General features: G+C 50.8%; 1 protein-coding gene across 1 annotated transcript in view; it reads left to right on the forward strand.

Moving 5' to 3' along the window:
• LOC129475033 (granulocyte-macrophage colony-stimulating factor receptor subunit alpha) overlaps positions 1-11,900 on the forward strand; it is a 44,507-nt gene extending 32,607 nt beyond the window's left edge. The window contains exons 10-13 of the mRNA XM_055266865.2: positions 1,500-1,635; positions 4,014-4,110; positions 6,442-6,523; positions 11,547-11,900. Of these exons, the coding sequence (XP_055122840.1) occupies positions 1,500-1,635; positions 4,014-4,110; positions 6,442-6,523; positions 11,547-11,624 (393 nt within the window). The 3' untranslated portion in view covers positions 11,625-11,900. The remainder of the gene's footprint in view (positions 1-1,499; positions 1,636-4,013; positions 4,111-6,441; positions 6,524-11,546) is intronic.
• Positions 11,901-20,578: the final 8,678 nt, after the last annotated feature.

A 20,578-nucleotide genomic window follows, 5' to 3' on the forward strand; every position in this document is an offset into this window, starting at 1 on the left:
GTACATACAGTCTCCATGAACCCAGCGTAACCCTACAGTCTTGGTTTATGGGACACTTAGTGCCAGTGTGGCCCAGGGGTGGACACGGTGGACCCTGAACCGGAGGACACAGATCTCACATGGGTCCGCTCTTAGCCTCAACCTTCATGTCCCAATGGTTGAAATATTTATGCTCAGTCTGTTCTACTGATTTTCCCATTTTATTCCTCTTTCCTCTGAGTGGGTTAAAAATATATTCCAGTGACTGTCTAAGGAGATTATGTCTCCCTCTAAAATGTTTTTAGAGTGAGTACTGTTGCCAGATATTCACCAACTCTTGCGGCCACTCTGACCCTCAGTATCCTCCTCTGTCCAATGCGTATGCTAGACTTGGGGATCTTAATATCCCTTGCGAAACTATCCATCTGAAGCTCTGTTAATATCAGTTGTTGCTCCTGAATCATTTATTTATGTACGTATGTATTTTTGAGATGGAGTCTTGCTCTGTCCCCCAGGCTGGAGTGCAGTGGTGCGATCTTGGCTCACTGCGACTCCCACCTCCCAGGTTCAAGTGATTCTCCTGCCTCAGCCTCCCTGGTAGCTGGGACTACAGGCACCCACCCCCACACCTGGCCAACAATTTCTGTTTCAAAAAATAAAATTTTAGCCAGGCATGGTGGCTCAAGCCTGTCATCCCAGCACCATGGGAGGCTGAGGCGGGCAAATCACTTGAGGTCAGGAGTTCAAGACTAGCCTGGCCAACATGGAGAAACCCTGTCTCTACTAAAAATACAAAAATTACCCATGAGTGGTGGTGGGCGCCTGTAATCCCAGCTACGCGGGAGGCTGAGGCAGGAGAATCGCTTGAACCCAGGAGGCGGAGGTTGCGGTGAGCCCAGATCATGCCATTGCACTCCAGCCTGGGCAACAGAGCAAGAGTCTGTCTCAAATAAAATAAAATAGGCCGGGCGCGGTGGCTCACGCCTGTAATCCCAGCACTTTGGGAGGCTGAGGCGGGTGGATCACGAGGTCAGGAGTTTGAGACCATCCTGGCTAACATGGTGAAACTCCGTTTCTACTAAAAATACAAAAATTAGCCGGGGATGGTGCTGGGCGCCTGTAGTCCCAGCTACTCGGAAGGCTGAGGCAGGAGAATGGCGTGAACCCGGGAGGCGGAGCTTGCAGTGAGCTGAGAATGCGCCACTGCACTCCAGCCTGGGTGACAGAGCGAGACTCCATCTCAAAATAAATAAATAAATAAATAAATAAATAAATAAATAAATAAAATAATTTAAAGCCTACATCACCCAAATTTTCCCAACTTGTCTCCCATCCAAATACTAGCGAGGCTTGACTCTGCTTAGCTTCCAAGACCCGATCAGACCAAGTGCATTCAGAGTGGTAGAAAAAAAAGAAAAAAAAAAAGGAGAAAAAAATTTAAAAGACAAAAGAATGAAAAAAGACAACCTTTTCCTCCACGTGGAAGACGCCTATCTCTAACTTTCTTTTTTCCTCCAAAGATTAATGTTTCTGGTGATTTGGAAAATAGATACAACTTTCCAAGCTCTGAGCCCAGAGCGAAACATAGTGTGAAGATCAGAGCTGCAGACGTCCGCATCCTGAACTGGAGTTCCTGGAGTGAAGCCACTGAATTTGGTAAGCGTCGGGCGGAGGTGAGGGATGTTTGTGTCGTCTGCCGCCACCTTGCAGCAGGCACAGAGGTCAGGTGCTCTGTTCTGGGTGCTGAGATCGAGTTGAGAACGTCGCTGGGAGTAGTATCAGGCTCCGAGTTTATTGCTGAGGCTCAAAATAAGGAGGTGGTCTCGTACTCAGTCACACAACATTGCTTTGCTGATGTTTTTCAGGACGGATGAGCTAGGCTCCCTTAATAACCAGAGAAGGGCCGGGCGCGGCAGTTCACGCCTGTAATCCCAGCACTTGGGAAGGCCGAGGCAGGTGGATCATGAGGTCAGGAGTTTGAGACCAGCCTGGCCAACATGGTGAAACCCCATCTCTACTAAAAATACAAAAACTCGGCCGGGTGCGGTGGCTCACGCCTGTAATCCCAGCACTTTGGGAGGCCGAGGCAGGTGGATCACAAGGTCAGGAGTTTGAGGCCAGCCTGGCCAACGTGGTGAAACCCCGTCTCTACTAAAAATACAAAATTAACCCGGCACGGTGGCAGGTGCCTGTAATCCCAGCTACTCGGGAGGCTGAGGGCAGGAGAATCGTTTGAACCCAGGAGGCAGAGCTTGCAGTGAGCTGGGATCACGCCATTGCACTCCAGCCTGCGTGACAGAACAAGATTCTGTCTCAAAAAAAAAAAAAAAAAAAAAAAACTAGCCAGGCATGGTGGCACATGCCTGTAATCCCAGCTACTCAGGAGGCTGAGGGCAGGAGAATGGCTTGAACCCAGGAGGCAGAGGTTGCAGTGTGCCGAGATCGCACCATTGCACTCCAGCCCAGGCGACAGAGCGAGACTCTGTCTCAAAAAAAAAAAGTAGAAGGAGGTGGTCTCATAGTCATACGGGGTCATGCAACATTGCTTCGCTGGTGTTTTTTTCAGGATGGATGAGCTAGAATCCCTTAGTAGCCAGAGAAGGGCCCCACTGAGAGCCCTCCTAAAGCCCCACCTCCCTCTACCCCACTGGGAAATAATCAGCCTTTGTCCAGTCAAACCATCACCATTCTGGCTCGCCAAGGGGATGCTCTCTCCCTCTTTTTTTTTTTTTTTTTTTTTTTGAGACGGCGTTTCGCTCTTGTTGCCCAGGCTGGAGTGCAATGGCACCATCTCGGCTCACCGCAATCTCCGCCTCCCAGGTTCAAGTGATTCTCCAGCCTCAGTCTCCCGAGTAGCTGGGATTTTAGGCATCTGCCACCACACCCGGCTAATTTTGTGTTTTTAGTAGAGACGGGGTTTCTCCATGTTGGTCAGGCTGGTCTCGAACTCCTGGCCTCAGGTGATCTGCTCGCCTCACCCTCCCAAGGTGCTGGGATGACAGGTGTGAGCCACCGCGCCCGGCCGGGGAAGCTCTCTTCAAAGCCAGGTCTCGGCCGCCCAGGAGACAGGTCCATGTTTTTCTCTGAAGATGATTTTGAGGGCTCCAAATTGAAAAGGGGAAGGGGCAGGATATTGAGAAGTATGTGGTTTTCACCTAAACAAAGGGGACGGAGGAAAAAATGTGGGCTGGAGTGCAGTGGTGCACCTCTATCTCCCAGATCACACAGGCAAAATGGGGTACAGAGATGATCAGAGGCGCATTTGTGTCTGGTGGGCCGGGGTGACTGCACCTGTAAGAAATGTTTTTTGTTTGTTTATTGAGACGGAGTCTTGCTGTGTCACCCAGGCTGGAGTGCAATGGCACGATCTCGGCTCACTGCAACCTCCACCTCCCGGGTTCAAGTGATCTCCTGCCTCAGCCTCCCAAGTAGCTGGGATTACAGACATGTGTCACGTGTGGCCAATTTTTGTATTTTTATTTTTATTTATTTATTTATTTTGAGATGGAGTTTCGCTGTGTCACCCAGGCTGGAGTGCAGTGGCACGATCTCGGCTCACTGCAACCTCTGCCTCCTGGGTTCAAGCGATTCTCCTGCCTCAGACTCCCAAGTAGATAGGATTACAGGCGCACGCCACTATGCGTGGCTAATTTTGCATTTTTTTTTTAGTAGAGACGGGGTTTCACCATGTTTAGTGAGGCTTGTCTCGAACTCCTGACCTCAGATGATGCACCTGCCTCGGCCTCCCAAAGTGCTGGGATGACAGGCGTGAGACACCGCGTCCGGCCCATGTTGGCGAAGTTTTAACAGCTCACCACAAATTTCCTTGTCCAAAACATGGGGCAGGCAGGTTGCCTTTCATCTCAGAGCCATCTTACTTAGGAACCAAAAAGAGGGAGGCAGGTTTGCTGGTCCCAGTTCCCAGCTTGACTGTTCCCTTTGGCTAAATGCGTTTGGACACCCAAAGAGATTTAATTTCCTTTCACACGTCCATCAGCGATTCACCGCAGACGCAAACCTGTGTGTCTCTCTAGGCTCTGACGACAGAAACCTCAGCTCTGTGTACATTTACGTGCTCCTGATCCTGGGAACCCTTATCTGTGGCCTCATCCTCGGCTTCCTCTTTAAAAGGTAATCTGTGAAACACCTGGGCCTCCCCCAGGCAAACAGGCCAGGCCGGGAGAAAAGTGCTTTCTCCAAGTCTCTGTCTCTGTCTCTGAGAAAGAGAAACAGCCTTGGCCAGGTGCGGCAGCTCACACCTGTCATCCCAACACTTTGGGAGGCCGAGGCAGGAGGATCACCTGAGGTCGGGAGTTCGAGACCAGCTTGACCAACGTGGAGAAACCCCGTCTCTATTAAAAATACAAAATTAGCCAGGCGTGGTGGTGGGTGCCTGTCATCCCAGCTATTCGGGAGGCTGAGGCAGGAGAATTGCTTGAACCTGGGAGGCGGAGGTTGCGGTGAGCCGAGATTGCACCACCGCGCTCCAGCCTGGGCAACAAGAGCGAAACTCCATCTCAAAAAAAAAAAAATAATAATAATAAATAAAAAGAGAGAAACACAGCCTGCAAAATTACCTGGTGGTTCCATGACCCATCCAGTAATACGGAGAACTTGCTTGGGACCCCACCTTCTTGCTAGACGTGAGACCCCCACAGAGCTCAGCTGTGGGCACAAAGGTTACGGTATCTTCCTGTCTCCTGTGGCTTTGCCTCTAAGGGACGATCCTTTCTGCCTTTCCCAGCTCCTGGAGGCTCCCTGCATCCCTGGGCTTGTGGCCGCATCGCTGTCGTCTCTGCCTCCGTCTTCACGTGGCCTCCTCCTCTGCGTCTGTGTCTCCTGTCTCTTAGAAGGGCATCTGTCATTGGATTCAGGGACCACACAGATACACACTAAGAATCACCAAATGCGCCGGGCATGGTGGCTCACGCCTGTAATCCCAGCACTTTGGGAAGCCAAGGTGGGTGGATCACAAGGTCAGGAGATCGAGACCATCCTGGCTAACATGGTGAAACCCCGTCTCTACTAAAAAATTAGCCGGGCATGGTGAAGGGCGCCTGTAGTCCCAGCTACTTGGGAGGCTGAGGCAGGAGAATGGCGTGAACCCGGGAGGCAGAGCTTGCAGTGAGTGGAGATCGCACCACTGCACTCCAGCCCGGGCGACAGAACGAGACTCCGTCTCGAAAAAAAAAAAAAATCACCAAATGATGAAAATCTTAAGGAACTAGGCTAGGCGTAGTGGCTCACGCCTGTAATCCCAGAACTTTGGGAGGCTGAGGTGGGAGGATCACCTGAGGTCAGGAGTTTGAGACCAGCCTGACCAACATGGGGAAACCCTGTCTCTACTAAAATTACAAAATTAGCCGAGCGTGGTGGCGCGTTCCTGTAGTCCCAGCTACTCATGAGGCTGAAGTAGGAGAATCGCTTGAACTCAGGAGGCAGAGCTTCCAGTGAGCTGAGATTGCACCACTGCACTCCAGCCCGGGTGACAGAGTGAGACTCCGTCTCAAAACAAACAAAAAGAACTGAAAAAACAGGAGATCCTACAGGAATACACAGTGATGCTCACAGGGAATCTTTCTAGAATCTTCCCTCAGCCTCTCAGGCACAGGGATGGGAATGGAAGAGGCAGTCAGCTATGGGCAGCTTCAGGGAGTCTGAGGTCACTGGTGTTGAAGGGCTGAGCTCCAGAGGGGAAACGCCTGCCTTGATCCCACCAGCCTCGAAGAGCATGGTTTGTGGGTTGGAGGTGTTTTTGTTTTTGTTTTTGTTTTTTGAGATGGAGTCTCACTCTGTTGCCCAGGCTGGAGTGCAGTGGTGCAATCTCGGCTCACTGCATCCTCCACCTCCCACGTTCAAGCGATTCTCCTGCCTTAGCCTCCTGAGTAGCTGGGATTACAGGCGTGCCCCATGATGCTCAGCTAATTTTTGTATTTTTAGTAGAGATGTAGAGATGGAGTTTCTCCATGTTGGCCAGGCTGGTCTCGAACTCTTTTTTTTTTTTTTTTTTTTTTTTTTGAGACGGAGTCTCGTACTGTTGCCTGGGCTAGAGTGCAGTGTCACAATCTCAGCTCACTGCAACCTCTGCCTCCCAGGTTCAAGCGATTCTCTTGCCTCAGCCTCCCTAGTAGCTGGGATTACAGGCATCCGCCACCACGCCCAGCTAATTTTTTGTATTTTTAGTAGAGACGGGGGTTTCACCATGTTGGCCAGGCTGGTCTTGAACTCCTGACCTTATGATTCGTCCACCTCGGCCTCCCAAAGTGTTGGGATTACAGGTGTGATCCACCACGGCTGGCCTAGTTCCTTAAGATTTTCGTCACTTGGTGATTCTTAGTGAAGTTGTTTTGCGCAGTTGAGCGCAGGCACCCTGCACGCAGCATCCCTCGGCACAGGGCGTTGACGGAAGGAACTCTGGTGACCTGGGGTTCGTTCTCTTCACACTTTTTCTCTGTGTCTCAGGTTCCTTAGGATGCAGCGACTGTTCCCGCCAGTTCCACAGATCAAAGACAAACTGAATGATAACCATGAGGTGGAAGACGAGGTAGGTAGGGGTGGGTGGAGAGGTGACCTGGGATGGATAGCGGGTAGTGGGGAGCGTGGGACACGGCCTCTGAGTGTCGACCGTCTTGCTTCTCCACCAGCTGTGACCGCAGCGTCGTCACGGGTGTGGCTGGAATCTGTATCCCGCTCCTGGGTCTTCTCCCAGGTTGGGGTCAGGGTTGTCTCTGTGAGGTCCATCAGAAGAAACTGAGGCAGGGTAGAGGCCAAAAAAAGGAGGAGAAGATGGTAGAGAGGGCCGGGCATGGTGGCTCACGCCTGTCATCCCAGAACTTTGGGAGGTTGAGGCAGGTGGATCACGTGAGGTCAGAAGTTCGAGACCAGCCTGGCCAACATAGTGAAACCCCATCTCTGCTAAAAATACAAAACATTAGCCGGGCGTGGTGGTGTACGCCTGTAATCCCAGTTACTCGGGAGGCTGGGGCAGGAGAATGGCTTGAACGCAGGGGGCGGAGGTTGCAGTGAGCCGAGATCGCACCACCGCAGTCCAGCCTGGGTGACAAAAAAAGAAAGTAGAGTGGAGAGGCAGAAATAAAGAGACAAGAGACAGGTAGAGAAAGGTGGAAGGAGAGAGATGGAGGAGAGAGTGAGGAACATAGGAGATAATGAGAAGGAGACGAGAGAGGGAAACAGGCAGACAGACTGACAGAAACAAAGGCAGACACACAGACAGAGAGAGAGGGAGGGAAAAAAGGGAGAGGGAAAGAGAGAGAGACACAGAGGAAGACAGAGACATACGAAGAGAAAAAGACAGAGAGACAGAGATGGAGAAACAGAGAGAGATGGAGAAGCAGAGACAGACAAACAACAAACACAAAGACCCAGGCGGGGGCTGGGTGTGGTGGCTCACACCTGTCATCCCAGCACTTTGGGAGGTGGGTGGATCACTTGAGGTCGGGAGTTCGAGACCAGCCTGACCAACCTGAAGAAACCTTGTCTCTACTAAAATTACAAAAATTAGCCAGGTGTGGTGGCGCACGCGTGTAATCCCACCTACTCTGGAGGCTGAGGCAGGAGAATCACTTGAACCCTGGAGACGGAGGTTGCAGTGAGCCGAGATCGCGCCATTGCACTCTAACCTGGGCAACAAGAGCAAAACTCTATATCAAAAACAGAACAAAACAAAACAAAAAAACAACCGCAGCAGGGAGAGGAGAGAGACAGAGAAGAACAGAGGCACAGAGAGGGGAGAGAGACAAACACAGACAGACACAGAGAAAGACACAGAGACAGAAAAAGAGAGAGAGGGGGAGGAGAGATAGAGACAGGGACAAAGAGAAAAAGAGAGGGAGAAACAGAGAGACATAGGTGGACACGGAGAGGGGAAGAAGAGAGAGAGAGACAGAAAGAGACAGACCAAGGGATGGGAGTGGAAGAGAGAGACGGAGGGAGGAAAGAGACAGAGAGGGAGGCAGAGAAAAGAGACACAGAGACACGGAGAGAGACAGGGAAGAAAGAGGAGTGGGACTTAGACTCAGCGAGAGCCCAGAGAGGGTGAACAAGGGCGAGGAACCATGTGACCTGCACCCCGAGACCCCATTGGCGCTCCTCTCCCACCCACCTCTCTCCAGCTCAGGGACTGCGTCTTATGTTGCAGGAGGCTGTCAGGCTGGAAATTCAGGTCAGGGCTGATGCTGCATCCCAGAGGCAGAACCGTCCTACATTCTCAGAGTAGGAGATGAAATTTTTAAAAAGGAAATAAAACTCTTGTCCGGGGAACCTCAGCTTTTATCCTTTAGACCTTTGACTGATTAGATGAGGCCCATCCTTCTCCTTTAGACCTTCAACTGATGAAGCCCACCCTTCCCACTTTAGACCTTCGACTGATTAGATGAGGCCCACCCTCCCCTTTATACCTTTGACTGATTGGATGAGGCCCACCCTTCCCTTATATACCTTCAACTGATTAGATGAGGCCCACCCTTCCCCTTTAGACCTTTTTTTTTTTTTCTTTTTGAGACTGAGTTTCGCTCTTGTTGCCCAGGCTGGAGTGCAGTGGCGCAATCTCGGCTCACTGCAACCTCCGCCTCCCAGGTTCAAGCGATTCTCCTGTCTCAGCCTCCCAGGTAGCTAGGATTACAGGCTCACACCACCATGCCCAGCTAATTTTTTGTATTTTTAGTAGAGATGGGGTTTCACCATGGCCAGGCTGGTCTAACTTCTGACCTCAGGTGCTCCACCCACCTTGGCCTCCCAGATGCTGGGATTACAGGCGTGAGCCACTGCACCCAGCCACTTTTAGGCTTTTGACTTATTAGATGAGGCCCACCCTTCCCCCTTTAGACCTTCAACTGATTAGATGAAGCCCAGCCTTCCTCTTTAGACCTTCAACTTATTTATTAGATAAGGCCCATCGTTACCCTTTAGACTTTCAACTGATTAGATGAGGCCCACTCTCCCCATTTACACCTTCGACTGATTAGATGAAGCCCACCATTCTCCTTTATACCTTCGACTGATTAGATGAGGCCCACGCTTCTCCTTTAGACCTTCAACTGATTAGGCCAGGCCCACCCTTCCCCTTTAGACCTTCAACTGATTAGGCCAGGCCCACCCTTCCCCTTTAGACCTTTGACTGATTAGATGAAGCCCACTCTTCCCCCTTTACACCTTTGACTGATTATATGAGGACCACCCTTCCTCTTTAGACCTTCAACTTATTAGATGAAGCCCACCCTTCCCCTTTAGACCATCAGCTTATTAATTAGATAAGGCCTACCCTTACCCTTTAGACTTTCAACTCATTAGATGAGGCCCACTCTCCTCATTTAGACCTTCGGCTGATTAGATGAGGCCCACCCTTCCCACTTTAGACTTTTGAATGATTAGATAAGGCCCACCGTTCCCCCTTTAGACCTTTGACTGATTAGATGAGACCCACCCTTCCCCTTTAGACCTTCAACTGATTAGATGAAGCCCACCCTTCCCCCTTTAGACCTTCAGCTTATTAATTAGATAAGGCCCACCCTTACCCTTTAGACTTTCAACTGATTAAATGAGGCCGACTCTCCCCGTTTAGACCTTTCACTGATTAGATGAAGTCCACCATTCTCCTTTATACCTTCGACTGATTAGATGAGGCCCATGCTTCTCCTTTGGACCTTCAACTGATTAGATGAGGCCCACCCTTGCCCTTCAGCCCTTCAACTGATTAGATGAGGCCCACCCTCCCCTTCATACTGTCGACTGATTAGATGAGGCCTATCCTTCCCCCTTTAGATCTTCAACTGATTAGATGAGGCCCACCTTCCCCCATATACCTTCGACTCATTAGATGAAGCCCACCTTTCCCTTTTAGACCTTTGACTGATTAGATGAGGCCTACCCTTCTCCCTTTAGACCTTTGACTGATTAGATGAGACCCACCCTTCCCATTTAGACCTTCAACCCATTAGATGAAGCCCACCCTTCCCCCCTTCCCCTTTAGACCTTCAGCTTATTAATTAGACAAGGCCCACCCCCTTTAGACCTTCGACTGATTAGATGAGGCCCACCCTCTTTAGACCTTCAACTGATTAGATGAGGCCCACCCCCTTTAGATCTTTGACTGATTAGATAATGCCCACCCACATCCTCCAGTCCAATCTCTTTTTCCTGGAAATCAGCTGATTGTGAACTTGACATCTACAAAGCACCTTGGTAGCAGCCCCTGAGTCAAGGTTTGATTCAATAATTGGGGACTGTAGCCTAGTCACCAGGACACGTCATTGGTGCCAGGTATCCGAGACAGAGACCAAGAGATGAAAGAGAAACAGAGAGACTGAACCCGAAAGAGGTAGACACGCAGGAAGACGGAGATAGAGACCCAGAGATGGGGGTAGAAGATGGTGAGAGGGGGAGGAAAGAGAGACAGAGAGAGAGAGAGAAAAGAGGTGGAGAGAATGAGAGAGAGACAGAGAAAAGAGGCGGAGAGACAGAGAGAGAGACAGAGAAAAGAGGCGGAGAGACAGAGAGAGAGAGAGAAAAGAGGCGGAGAGACAGAGAGAGAGAGAGAAAAGAGGCGGAGAGACTGAGAGAGACAGAGAAAAGAGGCGGAGAGACTGAGAGAGAGGCTCAACAGCAAGACCCCAGAGAGGGTGACTAAGGGTGAGGGATCTGTGTGACCCGCATCCTCCAGGTTTCCACTTGCACACCCCCGTCCTAGACCCGGCCATCTGTCATTCCGTTACCTTCCACCCCCACGCCAGCCTCTTCCTCAGCCCTTGCTTTCCACTGACCCCCATGGGTTCCCCACATCGAGGTGCCAGGATGACGGCTTCAGGCTTCAACCTTCCCTTCTCTGAGCTCCGTCGGCCCCAGGGGCTTAGCACCTGCTGTACCCTGCCCAGGTTTCATACTCACAAGCTCTTCCAAAGGCCACCCTGTTCATCGTCAACTATGAGGCCACATGGGTGGATCTGTCTCAGATCTTTACCCCAGGAAAAACCCCTGGCCAGGCGCAGTGGCTCACACCTGTCATCCCAGCACTTTGGGAGGCTGAGGTGAGTGGATCACCTCAAGGTCAGGAGTTCGAGACCAGCCTGGCCGACATGGTGAAACCCCATCTCTACTGAAAATACAAAATTTAGCCGGTGGCAGCTAAAGGGGGAAGGGTGGGCCTCATCTAATCAGTCGAAGGTCTAAAGGGGGAAGGGTGGGTGTCGTCTAATCAGTTGAAGGTATATAGGGGAAAGGTGGCCTCATCTAATCAGTCAAAAGTCTAAAGGGGGAAGAATGGGCCTCCTCTAATCAGTTGAAGGTCTAAAGGAGAAGGGTGGGCCTCATCTAATCAGTCAAATTTGTGGTAATGAGCACCTGTAATCACAGCTACTCGGGAGGCTGAGGCAGGAGAATCGCTTGAACCCGGGAGGCCAAAGTTGCAGTAAGCTGAGATCGCACCACTGCACTCCAGCCTGGGCAACAGAGTGAGACTCCGTCTCGAGGGAGAAAAAGAAAAGAAACACAGCCCACTGAGTCCCAGGCTGAGCTCGTGAAGATCTGACAGCCTGAATCCTCCTTTTTCTCAGATCATCTGGGAGGAATTCACCCCAGAGGAAGGGAAAGGCTACCGTGAAGAGGTCTTGACCGTGAAGGAAATTACCTGAGACCCAGAGGGTGTAGGAATGGCGTGGACATCTCCGCCTCCGTGACACTGGGGAACTGTTTTCTTGTTGATGATGCTGTGAGCCTTTATATAATTTTCTATGTTTTTATTTAAAAACATGATATTTGGGGCCAGGCTCGGTGATGCACGCCTGTAATCCCAGCACTTTGGGAGGCCAAGGCGGGCAGATCACCTGAGGTCAGGAGTTCAAGACCAGCCTGCCCAACATGGTGAAACCGCATCTGGACTAAAAATGCAGAAATTTACCCAGGCGTGGTGGCGGACGCCCATCATCCCAGCTACTCGGGAGGCTGAGGCAGGAGAATCGCTTGAACCCGTGAGGCGGAGGTTGCAGCAAGCCAAGATCACGCCATTGCACACCAACCTGGGTGACAGAGCAAGATTGCATCTCAAAACAAATAATAATAGTAAATAATAAATAATAAAAACCTGATATTTGGCTGGGCGCTGTGGCTCATGCCTGTAATCCTAACACTTTGGAGGATTGCTTGAGACAGGAGTTTAAGACCAGTCTGGGCAACATAGCGAGACCCTATCTCTACAAAAAAGGCAAAAATTAGCTGGGCATGGTGGCTTGTGCCTGTAGTCCCAGCTATCTGGGAGGCTGAGGTAGGAGATCACTTGAGTTCAAGCTGACAGTAAGCTATGATTGCACCCCCGCACTCCAGCCTGGGTAACAAAGTAAGACCCCATCTCTCTGTCTCAAAAAAAAGTGTATTTCGCAAAGATGCTTGGAATCCAAGAAGCTTTTGCATCTTCTTCCAACCCAACCACTGAGGCACTGTCTAGCCTCCTCCTTAAATAACTGACCTGGTGAGCTGAGATTGCGCCATTGCAATCCAGCCTGGGCCACAAGAGCAAAACTCCATCTCATTAAAAAAAAAAAAAAAAAAAATCATGGCTGGGCACGGTGGCTCATGCCTGTAATCCCAGCACTTTGGGAGGCCGAGGCAGGCGGATCACGAGGTCAGGAGATTGAGAGCATCCTGACTAACATGGTGAAACCCCGTCTCTACTAAAAATACAAAAAATTAGCCAGGCATGGTAGCGGGCTCCTGTAGTCCCAGCTACTCGGGAGGCTGAGGCAGGAGAATGGCGTGAACCCAGGAGGCGGAGGTTGCAGTGAGCCGAGATCACACCACCGCACTCCAGCTTGGATGACATAGCGAGACTCCATCTCAAAAAAAAAAATTTTAATTTATTATTGTACAGTGCCAGGCCTCCCTGGGTTAAAAATCCAGTTTTTAGTAGGTCTGGTTCCTTCTGGAGGACAAAGTGATGATATAGTTTGGTTGTCCCTTGCAAATCTCGGTTTGAAATTTGGTTCTCCGGGTTGGAGGTGGGACCTGGCAGGAGGTGTTTGAATCAAGGGGGGCAGACTCCTTATAAACGGCTTGGTGCCTTTCTTGTAGTAATGAGTGAGTTCTATTTGTTCCTGAAAGAGCTGGTTATGAAAAAGAGGCTGATGGCTGGGCGCGGTGGCTCACGCCTGTAATCCTAGCACTTCAGGAGGCCGAGGCGGGAGGATTGCCTGAGCTCATGAGTTCGAGACCAGCCTGGGCAACATGGTGAAACCCCGTTTCTACTAAAATACAAAAAATTAGCCGGGTGTGGCGGCAGGTGCACCTGTAGTCCCAGCTATTCAGGAGGCTGAGGCAGCAGAATTGCTTGAACCCGGGAGGCAGAGTTTGCAGTGAGCCAATATCACGCCATTGCACTCCAGCCTGGTCAACAGAGTTAGACTCTGTCTCCAAAAAAAAAAAATAATAATAAAATAGAAAAAGAGGCTGGTACCTCCTTCCCTGCCTCTTGCTACCTCTCCCACCAGGTAACACCGGCTCCCCTTCCTCTCCCAGCAGGAGTGGAAGTTGCTGAGGTTCTCACCAGCAGCAGATGCTGAAGGCATGATTCCTGTAGAGCCTGCAGAATCATCCGCCAAATAAACTTTTTTTTTTTTTTTTTTTTTTTTAAGATGGAGTCTCACTTTGTCTCCCAGGCTGGAGTGCAGTGGCGCAATCTCGGCTCACTGCAACCTCCACCTCCCCGGTTCAAGCAATTCCCCTGCCTCAGCCTCCCAAGTGGCTGGGAATACAAGCGCCAGCCACCACGCCCGGCTACTTTTGTGTTTTGTTTTGTATTTTTAGTAGAGACAGGGTTTCACCATGTTGGTCAGGCTGGTCTCAAGCTCCTGACCTCGTAATCCACCCCCCTCGGCCTCTCAAAGTGCTGGGATGACAGGCGTGAGCCACCGCGTCCAACCAAATAAACATCTTTTTAAAATACATTACCCAGCCTGGGGAATTCCTTTGCAGCAACAGAAAACAGACTAAGACAAGACGGAAATTCATTTCCCTCCATTTCCCACATCTAGAAAAGGCTGACTTTCTTCATTGGTGGTTGCTGTCACTCAGGCCTGCTCTTGCCTCCTCATATCTCACTAGACTGTGACTCTCCTGCCTCCCTCTTATAAGGACCATTATTATTATTATTAATTATTATCATTATTTGAGATGGAGTCTCGCTGTGTCACTCAGGCTGGAGTGCAGTGGCACGATCTCAGCTCACTACAACCTCTGCCTCCCAGGTTCAGGCAATTCTCATGCCTCAGCCTCTCGAGTAGCTGGGATGACAGGCACCTGCCACCACACCTGGCTAATTTTTGTATTTTTAGTAGAGATGGGGTTTCACCGTGTTGACTTGACCACAGGTGATCCACCTGCCTCAACCTCTCAAAGTGCTGGGATCACAGGCGTGAACCACCGCACCTGGCCCTTATAAGGACAATTATAATTACATGTCAGGCCCACGTGGACAGTCCCGAATCATCTCTCCATGGCAATATCCCTGGAATAAAAGTCCTCCTTCCATAGAGAGCATTCTGTAACGTGTCGACAGGATGCTCATCCAGGTAAGAACACGCTGGGGGCTGTTATTCTGTGTAACACATGGGAATTAGGACGTGGACATCTTTGGGACCATTATTCTGTCTCTCACATGGGATTAAGACGTGGCCATATTTGGGGACATTATTCTGTCTCCCACATGGGATTAGGACATGGCCATATTTACGGGACATTATTTTGCCTCCCACTATCAGTGAGTGATTCAATCGCCACAGATGCTTAAACATCAACTGAGATGGTGGCTGACAGGTGGTCTAGGGCCTATAGGGGACTTCAGGACTTGGAACCGAGAGAGAGCTGAGCTTGGGATGGATCTGACGATGAGACGGCAGCTCTTTTCCTCCCTCTTGGGTGTTCCACGTCCCTCCTGTAAACCCCGGCCAGCCCCTTGCTTCCGAGTTTCAGGGGAGATTTGACGATGGAGCAGAGGCAACCTTCCAGAACCTTCTACCCTTGACTTTTGATTCACAAGTCAAAGCTTGGGGAGGAGACGGGGCCAGGCTTTTGGCGGGGAGAAGCGTCTAACACAGCAAGGAAGAAAAAGCGTGGAATCCCCTGGGGCCGCTAGAAGTGAGAGGAGGAGACCCTCATAGAGCGCCCCAGGAAGCAGGTCCACCTCCCCAAGGGAGCACCACATCCCTGGGTAGGAACCTGTGGGTTTCAGAGACCTCAGGCCCCATTTAGCTCAGAAGCAGAGGCCTCCGGTGTCAAAGAGATAGCAGAGGCCAGGCGCAGTGGCCATGACTATAATCCCAGCGCTTTGCCAGGCCAAGGCAGGTGGATCACTTGAGGTCAGGAGTTCAAAACCAGCCTGGCCAACATGGTGAAACCCCGTCTCTACTAAAAATACAAAAAAAAAAAAAAACTGGGCATGGTGGCACACGCCTATAATCCCAGCTACTCAGGAGGCTGAGGCAGGAGAATCACTTGAACCCGGGAGGCGGAGGTTGCAGTGAGCCAAGATCATGCCATTGCACTCCAATCTGGGTGACAGAGAGGAGCTGTGGCCAGGCACAGTGGCTCATGCCTGTAATCACAGCACTTTGCAAGGCCAAGGAAGGCAGATCACTTGAGGTCAGAAGTTCAAAACCAGCCTGGCCAACATGGCAAAACCTCGTCTCTACTAAAAATACAAAAAAAAAAAAAAGCCAGGTGTTGTGGCAGGCACCTCTAATCCCAGCTACTTGGGAGGCTGACGCAGGAGAATCGCTTGAACTCAGGAGGCGGAGGTTGCAGTGAGCCGAGATGGCACCTTTGCACTGCAGCCTGGGTGACAGAGCAAGACTCCATCTCAAAAAAAAAAAAAAAAAAGAAACAACCGTGGCCGGGCGCAGTGGCTCACGCCTGTCATCCTAACACTTTGGGAGGCCGAGGTGGGCGGATCACCTGAGGTCAGGAGTTCGAGACCAGCCTGGCTAACATGGTGAAACTCCGTCTCTACTAAAGACATAAAATCTTAGCTGGGTGTGGTGGTGCCTGTAATTGCAGGCGCCGTACTCAGGAGGCTGAGGCAGGAGAATTGCTTGAACCTGGGAGGCAGAGGTGGCAGTGAGCCGAGATCATGCGATTGCACTCCAGCCTGGGTGACAGGGCGAGACTCTGTCTCAAAATAAATAAAATAAACAGCCAGCAGAGACAGGGCCTAGGATGACTGAGGCCCCTGAGGGCTGTGGAGATCAGCCCCTGCCCTGTGTTCTCTGGCACCTAAGGACCCTCTCCAAGGGATGGGTGAGCAGAGGCTGTCAATATTGGCTGACAGGGAGCTTTTGCCCAACCGCACTGCACCTGCCCCAACCACACTGCACCAAAGGAAGAGCAATGGAGACATTCAATCCTTTGCACGCCTAAACTGGAGAAGACTGTTTATAAGATGCATTCAGGTGGGATTCACACTGTCGGCGGTGGGGGTGGGGGGCACGGCTCACCTGTGTGAGATCAGGGTTGTGCAGGTGGAGAAAAGAGAGGGAGGAGAGAAAGATTCTATGATGAGGCCGGGTGCGGTGAAAATGGGTCTCAAAAGAAATTTAAAAAATAGATGACATATATAGAAGACAGATGATTGATAGATGACAGATGAAAAATATACATGATAGATGAATAGATGTATAGGTAACAGATGATAGATGATTGACTGATAGATATTTGATAGATGATAGATGAATTTTGTTTTGTTTTAAGAGACAGAGTCTCATTCTGTCACCCAGGCTGGAGTGCAGTGGCATGATCTCGGCTCACTGCAAGCTCCACCTCCCAGGTTCAAGTGATTCTCCTGCTTCAGCCTCTTGAGTAGCTGAGATTACAGGTGTGCGCCACCACACCCAGCCAATTTTTTATATTTTTGGTAGAGATGGGGTCTCACCCTGTTGGCCAGGCTGGTCTCGAACTCCCGACCTCAAGTGATCTGCCCGCCTCAGCCTCCCAAAATGCTGGGATTACAGGCGTGAGCCACCTTGATAGATGATAGATAAATAGATGATTGATAGAAAATAGATAGATGATAGATAGATGGATAGATAGACTAGACAGATAGATATATAGATACATTGATACATAGATAGACCAATAGACAGACAGATACATAGATACATAGATAGACCGATAGATAGATAGATAGAATGGATAGACAGACAGATGGATAGATAGATGATAGATTAGATAGATGTTAGAATAGATGGATAGACACACAGATACATAGATACATTGATAGATGACAGATGATAGATTAGATAGGTGATAGATAGATAGCTAGATAGACAGACAGATAGCTGGGATCTATCTGCTGTTTCTCAGGCTCCCTCCTGGAAGTTGGAACTGATCTCGCTTGTTCCAAGGCCCTCACCTTAAATCACATTGTTAGACGGTGAACCATCCAAAGCCCCCAGGCCAGCAAAGATACTACCAGGGGCCATTCCAGGACCTGAGGGATCACCACCCTCCAGCCAAGACCCAAGGCAAGACTCCCCTTTGGGTAAGGCTAGGTCTTCAGTGCACAGCGTCTAACAAGGGACAGGAGAAAGGTAACTCCTGGAGATTGGCTTGGCCCGAGAAGAGCTGTGGAGACTCACGTTCAGCCCCTGCCCATCCACGCGGGAGGGAACACCGGCGTCATGGGGCTCCCCAATGCCTGGGCTCTCCTGAATGAGATCAACAGCAACACCACCTCCTACACCCGTGCCTGCATCTCTCATCCTGTTGAGTCATGCTGTGGGGAGCAAGTTCCCTAATTCTGTCTTCCTGTGTGGACACAAAACCAGCAGCCGACGCCCCAGACACAGAGGCATTGAGGGCGTGGGGCCAACACGCTTGCCCCCCTAACGGTTTGCTGAATAATCACTAACAATGAACCAGATAGATTACTAAGAAACAAGACATGCATATTTTCTTTCTTTTTTTTTTTTGAGACGGACTCTTGCTCTGTCGCCCAGGTTGGAGTGCAGTGGCACAATCTCAGCTCACTGCAGGCTCTGCCTCCCAGGTTCACGTCATTCTCCTGCCTCAGCCTCCCGAGTAGCTGGGACTACAGGTGCCCGCCACCATGCCCGGCTAATTTTTTTTGCATTTTTAGTACAGAGGGGGTTTCACAGTGTTAGCCAGGATGGTCTCGAACTCCTGACCTTATGATCCACCTGCCTTGGCCTCCCAAAGTGCTGGGATGACAGGCATGAGCCACCGCACCCAGCTTTTTTTTTTTTTTTTTTGAGACGGAGTCTTGCTCTTGTCACCCAGGCTGGAGTGCAGTGGTACGATCTCAGGTCACCACAACCTCCACCTCCCGGGTTCAAGTGATTCTCCTGCCTCAGCCTCCGGAGTAGCTGGGATGACAGGCATGCACCACCACACCCGGCTAATTTTGTATTTTTAGTAGAGATGGGGTTTCTCCACGTCGGTCAGGCTGGTCTCAAACTCCCGACCTCAGGTGATCTGCCCAGCTGTGAATCTGTGTTGTCCTGGAATTTTTCTGGTTGGTACACTATTTATTACTCCCTCAATTACAGAACTCATTATTGATCTGTTCGGGGATTCCATTTCTTCCTGGTTCAGTCTTGGGAGAATATATGTGTCCAGGAATTTATCCATTTCTTTTAAATTTTCTAGTTAGTGTGCATAGAGGTGTTCATAATTGTCTCTGATGGTTATTTGTATTTCTGTGAGGTCTGTGGTAACAGCCCTTTTGTCATTTTTGACAAAACACACACACTCTGGCTTTTTGAGATGTCAGACTTCTTGTGCTGTTTCTTTCTCATCTTTGTGGGCTGATGTTTTTCAAATCTTTGAAGTTTCTGTACTGTGGATGGGCTATTTTTTTTTTTTTTTACTTTCATCCTATTTGATGACCTTGGGGGGTTGATTGTGATACAAAGTGGATTCGGTCAACTGGCTTCATGACTGGAAGATTTTCGGGGGCCAAGGCTCAGCTCAGAACTCCTGCCTGGATTGTATGCTGTAACTCAGGTAGACTGCTATCAGGCCCCAGCTTTGATCTGTGGCTCCTCCAGGTTAGGAACCTGTTCTGGAGGGGCTGAGGTGCTACCAGACCACTGGTCACAACATTCCAGTGAGTAGTGCCAGCTAAAGCACTTTACAGGGCTTTGACAGTGGGACCTGTCCTTGTTCCCATGTATCAGCAGCAGCACTGGAGGGTGCACACTTACCCATTTGCTGCAGCAGGGTTCTCATGGGTGCTGGGGTGCTAGCCTCGATGTGGATGTTTGCAACAGCAGTGGTGGCAGTATGGCTTGGCGGGGTGAGGAGCCCCCACTGGGACTGTGTGCATGCCCCTGCAGGTGGAGGTTTTAGCGTGGAGGTGGGGCATCGGTGGGTGCGGGACTGTGTGCACCCTCTGTGCATGTTCATGCTGGCAGCAGTCTGCTCAAGGCTGGGGCTAGTCTGTTCCATGCCTAGTTTTGCTCTGGTGGCCCAGGCTCGGGGGCAGGGTGCTGGCAGGGGTAGGGCTGGGGTGCTCTGAGCCCACCAATGTTCTGAAGACAATGGTGGTGTGAGGGTGGGAAGAGGGGTGAGGGGGCACACTCACGCTAGCAGCAGTGTCAAGGCAGGGTGCAGGAGTTCCATTACCAGTGTGCTGACAGGGAAGGGAAGGCTAGGTCTGCCTGGGCTTACATGCACAGGCATAGCAATTTGGATGGCGACCATGGGTGCAAATGAGCTGTTGTGTGTCTGCAGAGATCACTCTGCTGAAGCACTCTGCCTGTCAGACGTGGTCCACCAGCTGTGATGTGAGCCCCAGGAGGCACCTGGCAACTGTGCTGCAAACAGCTGTGGCCAGGCTGGGGACCTGCAGGAGTCCAGCAGAATGAGAGGTGCTCTGGTTGTACTGGTCCTGTTTCATGGATAAGATTGTCCTGTAGGCGGGGCGCGGTGGCTCACGCCTGTAATCCCAGCACTTTGGGAGGCCGAGGCGGGTGGATCACGAGGTCAGGAGATCGAGACCATCCTGGCTAACACGGTGAAACCCCGTCTCTACTAAAAATACAAAAAATTAGCCAGGCGTGGTGGCGGGTGCCTGTAGTCCCAGCTACTCGGGAGGCTGAGGCAGGAGAACGGCGTGAACCTGGGAGGCGGAGCTTGCAGTGAGCTGAGATCATGCCACTGCACTCCAGCCTGGGCGACAGAGCGAGACTCCATCTCAAAAAAAAAAAAAAAAAAAGATTGTCCTGTAGAGTTCAGGTCCACAAGTTCCCTTAGGGCTAAATTCTATGGCAGATTCTAGCCTAGGGGGATGCCCGTCTCTGAGAGGGCTCCACTACAGTTGCTCCCACAGGACACCGTCTGTGCTCCGCCCCCGGCTGGAGTTCTGCCCCCACCACTTCTCTAAGTAGCTTTCCCTGACAATGCAAGTGTCCATGGTAGTTGAGGGGTCTCCTCCTGCTGAGATTCCAAAGGCCTACCGTGAATTTGGGTTGCTCCTTGCCTTGGGTTGCCTGTTAAACACATCCTCTTTGTCGCAGTCACTGGGGGCCAGGAACACGTTCCAGTGTGCAGTAGCCCCCGGAAGTGTTCCTAGCTTCCTCCC

This window comes from Symphalangus syndactylus, chromosome X, assembly GCF_028878055.3.
Source record: "Symphalangus syndactylus isolate Jambi chromosome X, NHGRI_mSymSyn1-v2.1_pri, whole genome shotgun sequence".
In the NCBI taxonomy this organism is placed as follows: Eukaryota; Metazoa; Chordata; class Mammalia; order Primates; family Hylobatidae; genus Symphalangus; species Symphalangus syndactylus.